At 50.5% G+C, this 13,719-nt stretch overlaps 1 protein-coding gene across 1 annotated transcript in view; it reads left to right on the top strand.

The window, feature by feature from the left end:
- Positions 1 to 7,898: 7,898 nt before the first annotated feature.
- Positions 7,899 to 13,719, top strand: part of LOC146072973 (plexin-C1-like) — a 42,794-nt gene continuing 36,973 nt past the window's right edge. Inside the window, exon 1 of the mRNA XM_083180144.1 lies at positions 7,899 to 7,994. Coding sequence (XP_083036270.1) covers positions 7,899 to 7,994 — 96 coding nt within the window. The remainder of the gene's footprint in view (positions 7,995 to 13,719) is intronic.

Here is a 13,719-nt window from a genome sequence, read left to right on the forward strand (position 1 = left end):
CGCCAGCAGCCTCGCCAGCGAGGAGACTGAGACGCACGTGCGTCTCACGCGCACGTGCGTCTCAGTCTCCGTCGCTAGCGCGACGGAAACCCTGTCCGTCTCCGCCTCAGGGAGACGGACAGGGTTAGGGGGGGTTAGGGGGGGGGGCGGGCAGGCGGCGGGGACCCCGGGTTACCGCCGGCAAGCCGGCGGGGACCCGGGGAACTGATGGAAGCGCCGTCGGAAGGGGACGCGCGCGCCCTCTCGAGCGCGTGCGTCCCCTTCTCACCATCGCCATGGCGCTGGCGGGGGATGGCGGCTGGCGACGCCAGCGCCATCCCCTGCAAAGATGGGACCTGACCCATCTGTATGAAAAAATTATAGCCAAAATGGAGGCATGGTACTCCTTTAACAAAGACTTTAAATTCCACAGATTTGGTAACAAGTCTGGAAAACTCCTCTCCAATCTTCTGCAGGGCCAACGTACCCCTGCCACTATCCACCCCTTAAAACATCACGATAACACCTTAACTACATCCGACAAAGAAATAGCCCAAGTCCTACATACATTTTACAGTGACCTATATTCAAAATCTAACTCTGACGCAGACAGGGAAGCGATCTTCTGGGACAACCTACCTCTTCCTCAACTCCCACAACAGTTAGGTTCAGCACTAACTCGTGAAATCACACTCCAAGAGGTAGTAGATGCCATAGCGGCACTGAAACCTAACAAGGCCCCTGGCCCTGACGGATTTACAGCGGCATACTACCATCTATTGTCCCATAGGATCGCGCCTAGCCTAGTGTTGGTATTCAATACCTTACTTAAATCCCCTAAAATTCCACTAAGCTTTAATTCGGCAAATATACGAGTACTACCTAAACCGGGCAGGGATCTCTCAGATCCTGCCTCATATAGGCCAATATCATTATTAAATCTTGATTACAAGATGCTGACCAAGATTTTAGCAGAAAGGCTAAAACCCCTTGTCCCGTTGCTAGTACATGAAGATCAAACCGGATTTGTGTCAGGAAGACAACCAGTCACAAATATTCGCCGAGTACTCTCGGTGGTGTGTGACTCCCGATGCGCCGTGTCGAACACGTCTAAAGCCATACTCGCCCTAGACGCAGAGAAGGCGTTCGACATGGTGCATTGGGACCACTTATTCCACACTTTGCGCCGTTTCGGATTTCCCCCAGTCTTTGTAAACTGGCTCAGCGTTATATACTCTGGATCCTCATCCAGACTACTATGCAATGGAGACATCTCTGAGCCCTTCCCCATCCTGAGAGGCACCAGACAGGGATGCCCCATGTCCCCCCTCCTCTTTGCCCTGGCCTTGGAACCCTTGGCAGTAGCCCTGAGAACCTCGCCGTTATATCAGGGGGTTTCTATACGAGGGGTAGACATGCGGGTATCCCTGTTTGCAGATGATATGTTACTGTTCATTTCCCATCCCGAGCACTCAATACCCACCGCATTTGAAATTATAGATCAGTTTGGCAGTTTCTCTGGATATAAAATAAATGTCAATAAATCAGAATTGTTAATGCTAAATGGAAGCCCCCCATCTTTCCCCCCATCCACCAATTTGACCTCCATTCAAATTAAGAACACTCATATTAAATACCTTGGAGTACAGATACCTAAGAACCCTGACTCTCTCCACTCCCTCAACTACTCTCCAGCTGTGACCAAGATTAAGACCTCAACTGAGCTATGGCAGGACCTTCCGCTGTCCCTATTGGGCAGAGTGGAAGTGGTAAAGACCATACTTATGCCGAAACTAACCTATCTTATGCAACTATTACCGATTAAACTAAAATCTTCAGATATAAAAACCCTAATGCAGATTTGCTCAAAATGTATATGGAAATCAGGTAAACCACGCATTGCCATGGCCAAGCTGCAGATGCCTAGAGCAGAGGGAGGATTGGGTTTCCCGAACATACATCTGTACTCCAGGGCGTTATTATCCAGATATGCTATGGATTGGCTACTGGCATCTAGTAACTTTACAGTTTATGAGTTAGATTGTGCGTCCTTTTACCCATATTCCCCCGCAGCTCTTCTTCACACCCCAAGGAAACAACTCCCAAAACAAATATATACTCATTTGCTTTTCAAAGACACATATGAAGCTTGGTGGTCGGTATGCAATACCCTAAACCACAACCCACGCAACTCAAAATGGCTTACCATATGGGGCAATCCACTATTTACCCCGGGGATTACGAATCCGATGTTCCGCCAGTTCTTCCAAAAAGGACTCAGGCTCACATCACAAGTCTTCGACCCGGGTGGTAAGATACTAACTGGTAAACACATCCAAACTAAATTTGGACTCCCCGCCCAAAGTCTATTCTCTATAGCCCAACTACTGTTACGATCCGCCTCCAGCGGATCGGTGTTATGCGCAGATTCACGCATTCCCCTGTGTGTTGGCTCCCTGTGTATTTTCCTGTCTGTGTTGGTATTTGCTCGTTGGTGACCTCCGGTGGTCAGCCTGGGCCATTACAGCTCACTCTGTCTGTGTGGGTGTGTGATTAGGGCTCAGGTGTTCTCATCAACTGCTAGCTTGCTATGCTCACCTGCAGGCTATGTGTGTTGATCACTTCCTGGTGTTCACTATATAAACCTTCCTCATCTATTACTTCCTGCCGGCTATAGCTTCAGTCTTTGCTAGAAGTGTTCCTGTGCTCCCATCCTGTTCCTGAGTCCGTGTCCAGTATCCAGCCTATCCTCGTGTCCATGTGCAGCTTCCAGTTTGTTCCAAGTGTCCGCATCCAGTATCTAGCCCATCTGTGTGTCCGTGTGCAGCTTCCAGCTTGTTCCTGAGTCCGCATCCAGTATCCAGCCCGTCCTTGTGTCCATGAGCAGCTTCCAGTTTGTTCCCAGTGTCTGTATCCAGTATCCAGCCATTCCGGTGTCGGTGTGCAGTCTCCTGTCCCTCCTTGGTTCCAGCTGACCTGTCCTGCTGCGCACAGATAAGTGGGGTATTCCCCCAAACCTCCTTTACTGTGCTTTTGGTTATACTGAGACACCTCTGTGTATTGTTACACTTGCTTTGGATTTATGGTACACCTTTGCGTATTGTTACGCCCGTAGTTGAGCCATTGTTATCAGTGGGATTAGGGTCCCTTGCCATCTCAGGGTTAGTTAGGTTATCCCCTTGCGCTCTCCTGGCCTCGGCAGCAGGTGTTGTCCACCCTTAAGACCTGCCTGTAGCGGAGCGGAGCGGGCCTAACTCGCTCCCCAGCCGAGACGGGCCCAGGCGAAGCCTAGCTCTGCACACAGCTGCCGACTCCTGTCTGAGGCAACGGAGTTAGGGTCCGGCAGGGGTCCCCTTCTCCTAACATTATAGCCGGCCATACAGCACTCTGGAGCTGGGTTCTGCCCTCTCAGTCCAGAGATTTCCAGCCGTGTCAGTTTTTTGCCCGTGTCAGTTTTTTGCCCGTGTCAGTTTTTTGCCCGTGTCAGTTTTTTGCCCGTGTCAGTTTTTTGCCCGTGTCAGTTTATTCTTGTGTCAGTTTTTTGCCCGTGTCAGTTTATTCTTGTGTCAGTTTTTTCTTGCTGGTGTATAAACTTGCATGGCCATATCATGCAGGCCATGCAAGAATCATTAGCGGCTCTAAATTTGGCATTCAATGCCGTAAAACCTGGACAGTGGGAGATTTTGCAGCAGTCTCTTCTGCAGCTGCAAAGACTCATCACTGATATTTTTCTGGTCCTCCCAGAGGTCACTGGGGTTCGTTCAACCCCTAATGAGGCCCTGCCTAAGGAAGTATTAGGCAGCAAGTCCTCAGACCCAGAGGGTCAGGTAAAGCATAGAAGTTATCTACGGCCGAAGCTTCCGTTAGAGGAGCGTCAGCGGCGTAGAAACCTTAATCTATGCTTATACTGTGGAGATTCTGGCCACTTCTTGCAGACGTGTGGCTTGCGTAATTCCGGTGGTGCCGACAGGGTATCTCCTCTGGCCAGGTCTGAGCAGGTTGTCAGATCTAAGCCTGTCTCCACTGTGGCAGAGGAGTTCTCTGCCGAGTCTCCCAGTAAAAGCACTCTGCCTTTTTCTACTGGTCCCAGTGCTGATGTTTTAATGACCAGGGAGTCAGAGTTGCAAACCCTTGAAGGGAAAGCCCAGGTGGTTGAGTCATATGCCGGGGGCCCGCCGAGCGAGCCAGATGCCGGGGGCCCGCCGAGCGAGCCAGATGCCGGGGGCCCGCCGAGCGAGCCTGATGCCGGGGGCCCGCCGGGCGAGCCTGATGCCGGGGGCCCGCCGGGCGAGCCTGATGCCGGGGGCCCGCCGGGCGAGCCTGATGCCGGGGGCCCGCCGTGCCAGTCTGATGCCGGGGGCCCGCCGTGCCAGTCTGATGCCGGGGGCCCGCCGAGCGAGCCTGATGCCGGGGGCCCGCCGTGCCGGTCTGATGCCGGGGGCCCGCAGAGCCGGCCTGATGCCGGTGTCGCCCCAGAAGGGGTTCAAGCCGGTGTCGCCCCAGAAGGGGTTCAGGCCGATGCAGCCCCAAAGGGGGGTCAGGCCTGTGTCGAGGCCGCAGCCCCGAGTGGGGGCCCGGAGGCCGCAGCCCCGAGTGGGGGCCCGGAGGCCGCGGCCCCGAGTGGGGGCCCGAAGCCTCAGTTTGCAGCCCCGAGTGGGGTCCCGAAGTGCGCAGCCCCGAGTGGGGTCCCGAAGTGCGCAGCCCCGAGTGGGGTCCCGAAGTGCGCAGCCCCGAGTGGGGTTCAAGTTGGTGTCGCCCCAGAGGGGGTTCAAGCCTGTGTCGCCCCAGAGGGGGTTCAAGCCTGTGTCGCCCCAGAGGGGGTTCAAGCCTTTGTCGCCCGAGAGGGGGTTCAAGCCTGTGTCGCCCCAGAGGGGGTTCAAGCCTGTGTCGCCCCAGAGGGGGTTCAAGCCTGTGTCGCCCCAAAAGGGGACTCTGTCTGTCTTGTCGCCCCAGAAGAGGACTCTGTCTGTCCTGTTGCCCCAGAAGGGGACTTTGTCTGTCCTGTTACCCCAGAAGGGGACTCTGTCTGTTCTGTTGCCCCAGAAGGGGACTCTGTCTGCCCCATCTCTCAGAGGAATCCTGATTGTCCTGCTTCTCAGCTAAGTTCCAGCCTTGCCGGTGGCTTCGAGAGAACAGCTGTTGGTCTACCTTGTGCTGTTCAGCCAGAGTCTCACTATCGTGCCGCTCATTCCGAAGTATTTCGTAGCACTGCACAGCCAGAGTTTCTCCATGGTGCGGATCAGCCAGAGACTCATTATCGTGCTGCTCACTTAGAAGCACTTCACAGTGTTGCGCAGCCAGAGTTTCACCCTAGTGCTACTCAGCCGGAGATTCACCATTGTGCTGCCCAGTCAGAAATGCATCACTGTATTGTTCAGCCAGAGACTCATCATAGTGCTGCCACACGAGAAGGACCATCAGACTTTAAAGTCTCAGCCCCACAGGCCATAGTCCCAGATATGCAGTCCAGTCAGGTAACAGAGAGTGAAATGTCTGATGTCTTGGATGATATTTCTACCTCTATAGTCTTTGATGGGGACTTAGCCCAATTTGTTGCATTATTAGAACATTATGTCATCATCATGGAGTCCAGACCGTTTTTAGGCATCACTTCTGACAATTTGGTGTTATATCTAATATATTCCTTCAGAGGTGTGCCTTTCAGATGGGCGTCCAAATTGGTTCAGTCTGAGGATCCCTTGTTAAAGAACTTCTCAGCATTTAAGGATGCTGTATTAGAAAGATTTGGCCCCAATAAGGTTGATTCAGATGTCTCTGGGCCGACCTCCTGGCCGGCAGAACCTTCTTCGGAATTGGGAGATTCAGCCAAAAGATCTGCTCATAAGGCCATATCCTCAAGGGGGGTCCCTATAGCCACAACCTCAAGTGAGATCGTTGGTGATGTTACCCCCGTGAACAACTCATGTCATTCAGCGTGGAAAGCCCAGCCCTTAGCTATTACCGCAGGGTGTGCTTTCTTGACTCCGTCTAACAGATATATCCCTGAAATGTTAGCTTCTAGAGCACTGAGGTCTAGGCTTGAGTCTGTATCTGATTCTGATTCGGAGATTGATGAATATCCGGTATATAAAGGCCCTATGGTCTTCGAAGAAGCCTATTGTAAACCAGGGACGGCTTCCTGTACCAATTTACCAAAGAAGAAGAAGAAGAAGTCTCGTCGGAGACATTAGCTCTGTTCTGTCTTTGTCATATCCTACTAAGGTGTCCGGAGTCCACCTTTTTTAGGGGGGGATACTGTTACGATCCGCCTCCAGCGGATCGGTGTTATGCGCAGATTCACGCATTCCCCTGTGTGTTGGCTCCCTGTGTATTTTCCTGTCTGTGTTGGTATTTGCTCGTTGGTGACCTCCGGTGGTCAGCCTGGGCCATTACAGCTCACTCTGTCTGTGTGGGTGTGTGATTAGGGCTCAGGTGTTCTCATCAACTGCTAGCTTGCTATGCTCACCTGCAGGCTATGTGTGTTGATCACTTCCTGGTGTTCACTATATAAACCTTCCTCATCTATTACTTCCTGCCGGCTATAGCTTCAGTCTTTGCTAGAAGTGTTCCTGTGCTCCCATCCTGTTCCTGAGTCCGTGTCCAGTATCCAGCCTATCCTCGTGTCCATGTGCAGCTTCCAGTTTGTTCCAAGTGTCCGCATCCAGTATCTAGCCCATCTGTGTGTCCGTGTGCAGCTTCCAGCTTGTTCCTGAGTCCGCATCCAGTATCCAGCCCGTCCTTGTGTCCATGAGCAGCTTCCAGTTTGTTCCCAGTGTCTGTATCCAGTATCCAGCCATTCCGGTGTCGGTGTGCAGTCTCCTGTCCCTCCTTGGTTCCAGCTGACCTGTCCTGCTGCGCACAGATAAGTGGGGTATTCCCCCAAACCTCCTTTACTGTGCTTTTGGTTATACTGAGACACCTCTGTGTATTGTTACACTTGCTTTGGATTTATGGTACACCTTTGCGTATTGTTACGCCCGTAGTTGAGCCATTGTTATCAGTGGGATTAGGGTCCCTTGCCATCTCAGGGTTAGTTAGGTTATCCCCTTGCGCTCTCCTGGCCTCGGCAGCAGGTGTTGTCCACCCTTAAGACCTGCCTGTAGCGGAGCGGAGCGGGCCTAACTCGCTCCCCAGCCGAGACGGGCCCAGGCGAAGCCTAGCTCTGCACACAGCTGCCGACTCCTGTCTGAGGCAACGGAGTTAGGGTCCGGCAGGGGTCCCCTTCTCCTAACAACTACTACAATATGCTAACACACTACAACCTATCCAGGATGACCATGTGGCGGGTGATAAGCTTTCCCCAGTGATTTCCAAATTCCAAAACCGCAAATATAAAACTAAAATGATCTACGCCGAATTACTGCTACCCACGGCCCATAAACAAAAAGCACTGACACAATCTAGTTGGAAAATAGACATTCCTTTATTGAACGATGCAGACCTGTTATTTAAACATTATCATAAGACATTACGCATATTACAATCTTCGGTTTTACAAGAAACACACATGAGATATGTATTTAGAGCCTATATGTCCCAAGCCCAGAGGAGACATTTTGTTCCTGAGGAGTCCGGACGGTGCTTGAAGTGTGGCCTCTTCCCGGCCACCTTCTTCCACAATGTCTGGTCCTGTGGGCACATTAAAAAATTTTGGCATAAAATTGTGAATTACATTAATACTACCTTTGACATCCATGTTTCTATTCATTCCCTTACTTTGTTATTAGCAAATTTTGATGTATGGCACCTGAAGGGGGCTCACTCACAGCTAGTACCTTTCTTGACCCTGTTGGTAACAATGGCTAGGAAACTGATAATGAAATGCTGGACAGTCAAAAGAACACCTACGGTGACAGAGCTGATCCAATTTCTCACACGCTTTATGTCATATGATAAATATAATGTTGTGATACAACCCGATGCCTATGACAACTATAGTAGAAGATGGCGCCTATTTGAAGCCACTCTACCTACAGCCTGAGTCGAACGTGAAGCTCCGCTGCAGAGAGTATCAGGCAAAGTGTGGATACTCATTACTAATCTAAATCAAACCCCCCTTCCCCCCCCCACATACACCCCCTTTCCGCTTCCTTCCAAATCTTCCCTCATCTTAAACCCCCCCCCCCCTCCCCCTAGTTAAATATCAGTTGTTTAGTTATGAAAATAAGTATCACTGTGATGGTTGAAGTTCTTTTGGGGACGATACATTATGTTAAAAATAAGGTACCTTCACCATGACTGATTGTGCGCATACCCAATCGAGGTTCTAAGACCTAGTAGAATGAGGCCATATCTTTGGTCACTTCCAGCCGGACCGCTGGCTGACCGGCTGACAAGACCATTAGCTCACACGATACACCCTATGTATATGCCTCAACTATCTCTACAAAATTATGACTAATGTAACCCAAAAGTTTGTGATGCTTATTTGTATGTTAACATTTATGATATTTGAAAATCCTAATAAACATATTTTCAAAAAAAAAAAAACCAACAGCGATCTCTAATAAATGTCACCCTCCGCCTTTGTTCTGGATCTCTGCCAATCCCACAGTCCGCGTTTGCATCCAATGTCCAATTGATGTCTTGATAAGTATACAAAAACATACTGTATTAGCATCCTGCAAAGAAATACATAAGGTACTGTATGTCAATATGTGTGCCCCTTGACAGTATGGATAATACAGTACTGATGTCTTTAACGTAACAAGTGAAATTTCAGCCGGGGGTAACACAATAATGAACCTTCACCACCAGTGGTTCAAACAATGAACAATAGTATAGAAAATACTGTGCACCCTTGGTGATAAATCACATAAACAACTTACACACAACTTAATAGTAGATGTAGACAGTCCCCCTGGAATAAACCTTGGGGAAAGAAAAGACCATAGTGAGGTAACGTTTTAGCACATAAAGGTATCTTTATATTCCACGTTGCACTCACATGGTGGTAGTTTATCAAATGGTCTTTTCCTGAAGCCTCATAAATATTCCACTTTTGATCTGGGAACAGCAGGGCAAATGGCAGGTTCCAACAGTTTGTCAGGAGGGGTCCGGTCAGCAGCAGTATGGCAAAACACAGCCCAGGTTCAGTTTTATGCTAGTTTTTAGTTAACCTTTTCTTTTTTTTTGTAACTAAACGCAGGACATCATAATCCATCAATTCACTGAAAAGAGTTTGTTCCTCTTTTTTTCAAACAAAGATTATATCTTACCCCCGACCCCCCCCCCCCCCCCCCCCCCGTGCGATGCGGTGGGGCCCACCCAGCATCACCCGGCACCATCTCCCCATGTAGCGATGCAGCAGTGGCCGCATCAAACCCCCCCCTGATGGAGCGGAGGTGACCGCGCTGATCCCCCCTCTCCCCCCTCCCCTCCCTGCAATGCTCCGTGAGGGGAGGGGACGGAGGGTGCCAGGTGAGGTGATGTACAGCCCGGGCATTGCAGGGAGGGGAGAGGGGGGGATCAGCGCGGTCACCTCCGCTCCATCAGGGGGGGTGCATGACAGGGGCGGCGGAGGGTGCCGGGTGAGGTGATGTACAGCCCGGGCATTGCAGGGAGGGGGGGATCAGCGCGGTCACCACCGCTCCATCAGGGGGGGGGGCGCACGAAGCGATGGCGAGCGCCGGGGCGGGTGAGCTCCTGGGCGTCCCCCCGCCTGGGGTGCTCCGGTGCCATGCCCTGGCCCTGCATAGGACTCCAGATTGGGTGTCAAAAGAGTCTAAAGGCCCGTACACATGGTGAGGTGGGTGCCCCGTGCTGAGCGATGTGCTTAAGCACACATCACTGGCACACATGCGATGTGTGCTGGGCAATCTGTGCGGACCAGTGTTCTCTGGTGAGATGGTTTGGTTATGCATGTTTATAATCCCACAATTTTTTGAGTTGCTAAACAATGGAAGCAGCCCACCCTCCCCAGCAAAGTCAGGGGATTAACTGGTTTGCGTTTGTTGCTTCCATAGAGTCATAGGAGTGTGCAGCACATTTTATTAGGGGGTGCACTATCAAAGGGGTGTGTGTGGCACCCCCTGTTGTGCATGTCTATTACTGCCCATGGGGTGTGTCAATCAAGCGTGTCTACCATCATCTATTGGCACTCGCTACAATATAAAACGTCTCTCAGCTACAACATAATCTCCTGCCTATTACTGTTTTAATCTTCTAATTACTCTGTGTGACAGTAAAGGCAAATAAAGTCAAAAACATATATGGATGACACAGGCATGTAGTGATATTACAATGGTCTAGTACAAATAACAATGCAAAACACATAATTTATTGATGTGCACTTCTTTTAATGGAATACAGTTCTAAAAAGCAAAAGTCTATGGTAAAAGGAAGTGCAGATATTGCTAGCGGCAGTGAGGTTTTTCAGAAGGTGGGCACAGCATTAGGGGGTGCCAAAAAAGAAAAGATTGGGATAAACCCACTATCGGCGCCACTAGTGAAAAGAGGAATTGGGTCAAGAAGTGTGCATCCCTTATGGGGAGGTACCGTTCCTCTTCTCCGTACGAGTCAGTCAGGGGTTAACCAGAAAGACAGGCTTCACATCAGCATGTGTCCTGGAGTCCTGTCCTATTCTCAGGGTATTCCATCCAGTTTAGTCCCAAAAGGTGTCCCCTCTGTTGGCAATGCAGAGCTCCGTCTCCCACAGTCCTTGTGCCGCCCGGTGAACTCTGCGGCACATGGACTGTGGGAGACGGAGCTCTGCATTGCCAACAGAGGGGACACCTTTTGGGACTAAACTGGACGGAATACCCTGAGAATAGGACAGGACTCCAGGACACATGCTGATGTGAAGCCTGTCTTTCTGGTTAACCCCTGACTGACTCGTACGGAGAAGAGGAACGGTACCTCCCCATAATGGATGCACACTTCTTGACCCAATTCCTCTTTTCACTAGTGGAGCCGATAGTGGGTTTATCCCAATCTTTTCTTTTTTGGCACCATTGTAAAAAAGGTGGGAGGGCACCTGGAGGGACTAAACCCCAATTGGCAGCCTTTTTGCGCACTGGGAGGGACCCATACACCTTCTATTCAGCATTAGGGGGTGCCTGTGCACCCCTAACACTCAATGTGCGCACACCTATGCATAGAGTATATTTTCAGTAATAAAGTAATTACAATTCAAGAGGTCTATGGGCATTGGTACCAGATGAACAATATCCCACTCCCCTGGTTTTATTAGACCCCTGTTTTATCTTTGAATTGTGTCAGATTTCATTGAAATTTAGGGGCTGATTCAGGATCACTCGCACTGATCCAAATTCCGCCCCAGCCTCTGGGCAGTAGCGGGACTGGACCGGGGGAACGCTCAGTGTTTCATGGGCATCACTTCCAAAATGCTTGGCATTCCCCTTGGAACGTGGCTGGCCGTCAGCTACCTACCCCGTCTTCTTCCTGGTGCTCGCAAATAAAAGTCAGTTGAGAATGACTTTTATTTGTGAAGACAGGACAAACTTGCATGTTTCCTAGTATATTCAGTGGTGGTGGTGGTGGGGGGGGGGGGCATGTATTCTGACGGGCAGCATCTCAGGCGCTCTGTAAGCAGCGAATGTTTGCATCTTACCAAGCCAACCTGAGTGAGGGCCTCAGTTTGTACTACTGAAGAAACCCTCCATCTGAGGATATGTGTGGCCTCTGTTCTTCAACAGCAGACTCTGATGCACTTATCCTAGATCTTTATTCTTGTTAGATTTAGGTAAACCTTCTATCAAAATACAGTAGTAGACACATATTACGAAACAACCTTGTGAAAGTTTGTTATTAGGACAATGGACTGGAGTAACAGTAGCTAAAATGGGGCTTTGCAGTCATAAGAATAATTTCTAAACCAGTAAGTGAAGCATTAGTTTTATTTTGCATTGCTTTTCAAGAAATTTAGTTCTACCTTGATAAAAAAAAAGCATAAATTATTAAAAACAACACAATAAAATGTAGTGCACATTCATTGCCTGGTGAGAATCGTGAGGTGGTAGTGGAAAGTGTCACTTGTTCCTTGTCCAGTGCAGACAGGGGCGGATTGGCCATTAGATCTACCGGGAACTTTCCCGGGAGGCCGATGGTAGTGAGGCCGAATTTAAAGGGGAGCACAGAGCAGAAATAAACAGCAGCTCTGAGCTCACCTCAGGCCGGCTCAGCCGCTGAGCAGTAGGAGGCCGCGCCGCGGCGTCACTAGTGGCAGGCTCAGGACAGTGAAGTCCGTCCCCGTGACGTGTGGCCCTGCCTCCGCTCCTACTGTCACTGCTGGATTATATAGTGGCCCGGCCCCGCCTCCTCCCCGAGCGTTATCTCCCGGCCGGCGTCAGACTGCGCTCCCTCTCACCCGCCCTGTGCTGTCCTCCTGCGGTGTCCTGCCTGCGGGCAGGCTGGCTCGCGATGTGACGTGCTTTGGGCACAGCCCGGCACACCACGCTCACTCCTGCCCGCGCTGCGCTGTCCTTCAGCGCCCCGCCCGCAGTGTGCATGTGCATTGGCACATAAGGCTCCGCTCCGCTCCTGGCTGTGCTGTAGAGCGTGGCCGGCACCAACCTAATGAATGTTGTTCTGTGCAGGTAGGAAGGAGGACATATGCTTGCTGGTTCAGGTGAGGGGACCATTGGTAGCTAATTTCTTATGCTGAGCCTGTAATGTTTATTCCGGCTTTCTGGTGTTTGTGTGGGGCAGGAGACAGAGGGTGCTGGACGCCATGTGCAGGGGAAGAAGGTATTGAAACACTGTGTATTTTAACTGTCCTACTAATGTATAGTCTTCTGAATCTATACTTTACTCTTCCATGTACAAACCTAACCCTCCCACACGCCCTGCCACCTAAACCCTCCATCTTGCACAGGGTTGCCTACTTTTCAAAATCAGTTTCAGGGAGTGTCTACTGTCTACCTATGGGCGTGTCTATTTTCACCTTGACTGAACCCTTTTCCCCTCTGACTGTGCCCCCTGACTGTGTCCTGTGCCACCCTTTTTACCCTAGGTAATAGGGTAAATGAATCCTATCCCCCTGCCTTCTCCCCAGATATTCATGAAAAGTATTCTGTCTCACCCCTCCACGCTGCTGCAGCTTCATAATAATTGATCCTCTCCCCCTGCCTCATTATTGTTCATCTCCCCACTGCAGTGCTTCCCCCCAAAAAATTATGAAGCAGAGTTTTAAAGAAGCAGGCAGGTGGAGAGATCTTATTATGCCACACTGCTGCAGCCAAGTGAATCCTGTATGGTGGAGATGGCAGACTGCAAGAAGTATAAGCTGTCCGCAATGAAAGTCTCACCCACCGCTCCCCGTAGTGTACTGCCTGCCGCTGTGTAGTGAGGCTTAACTTGTGAGTTACTTTTAACTTTGCAGTGTAGTCTCCTCATCTGTTCCGCTTCACTTCTCCCGCCCTCTATGATGCATAGGGCCAGATGTATCAAGCTTCAAAAGTGATAAACTGGAGAGTGATAAACAACCAGCCAATCAGCTGCTACCTGTCATTTTTAAAACCCAGCCAGTGACATTGTATGTAGGAGATGATTGGCTAGTTGTTTATCCCTCTCCATTTTTTTCACTTTTTGAAGCTTGATACATCTGGCCCATAGTCACGGTAGCTGCTGCTGTGGACATCGCTACCCAGAGAGCCCACGGCGGCCAGCATTGCCATTTAATAGGACAGCGCACTTACAGAGCCTGCCCCCGGCACTCGCACATGCGCAGTCACAGGGATCTCGGCGTAAGCGTAAAAATCCGGGAGGATAACCTCTATT

The sequence above is a fragment of the Crinia signifera genome, chromosome 4 (genome assembly GCF_055691185.1).
Source record: "Crinia signifera chromosome 4, ASM5569118v1, whole genome shotgun sequence".
Taxonomy (NCBI): domain Eukaryota; kingdom Metazoa; phylum Chordata; class Amphibia; order Anura; family Myobatrachidae; genus Crinia; species Crinia signifera.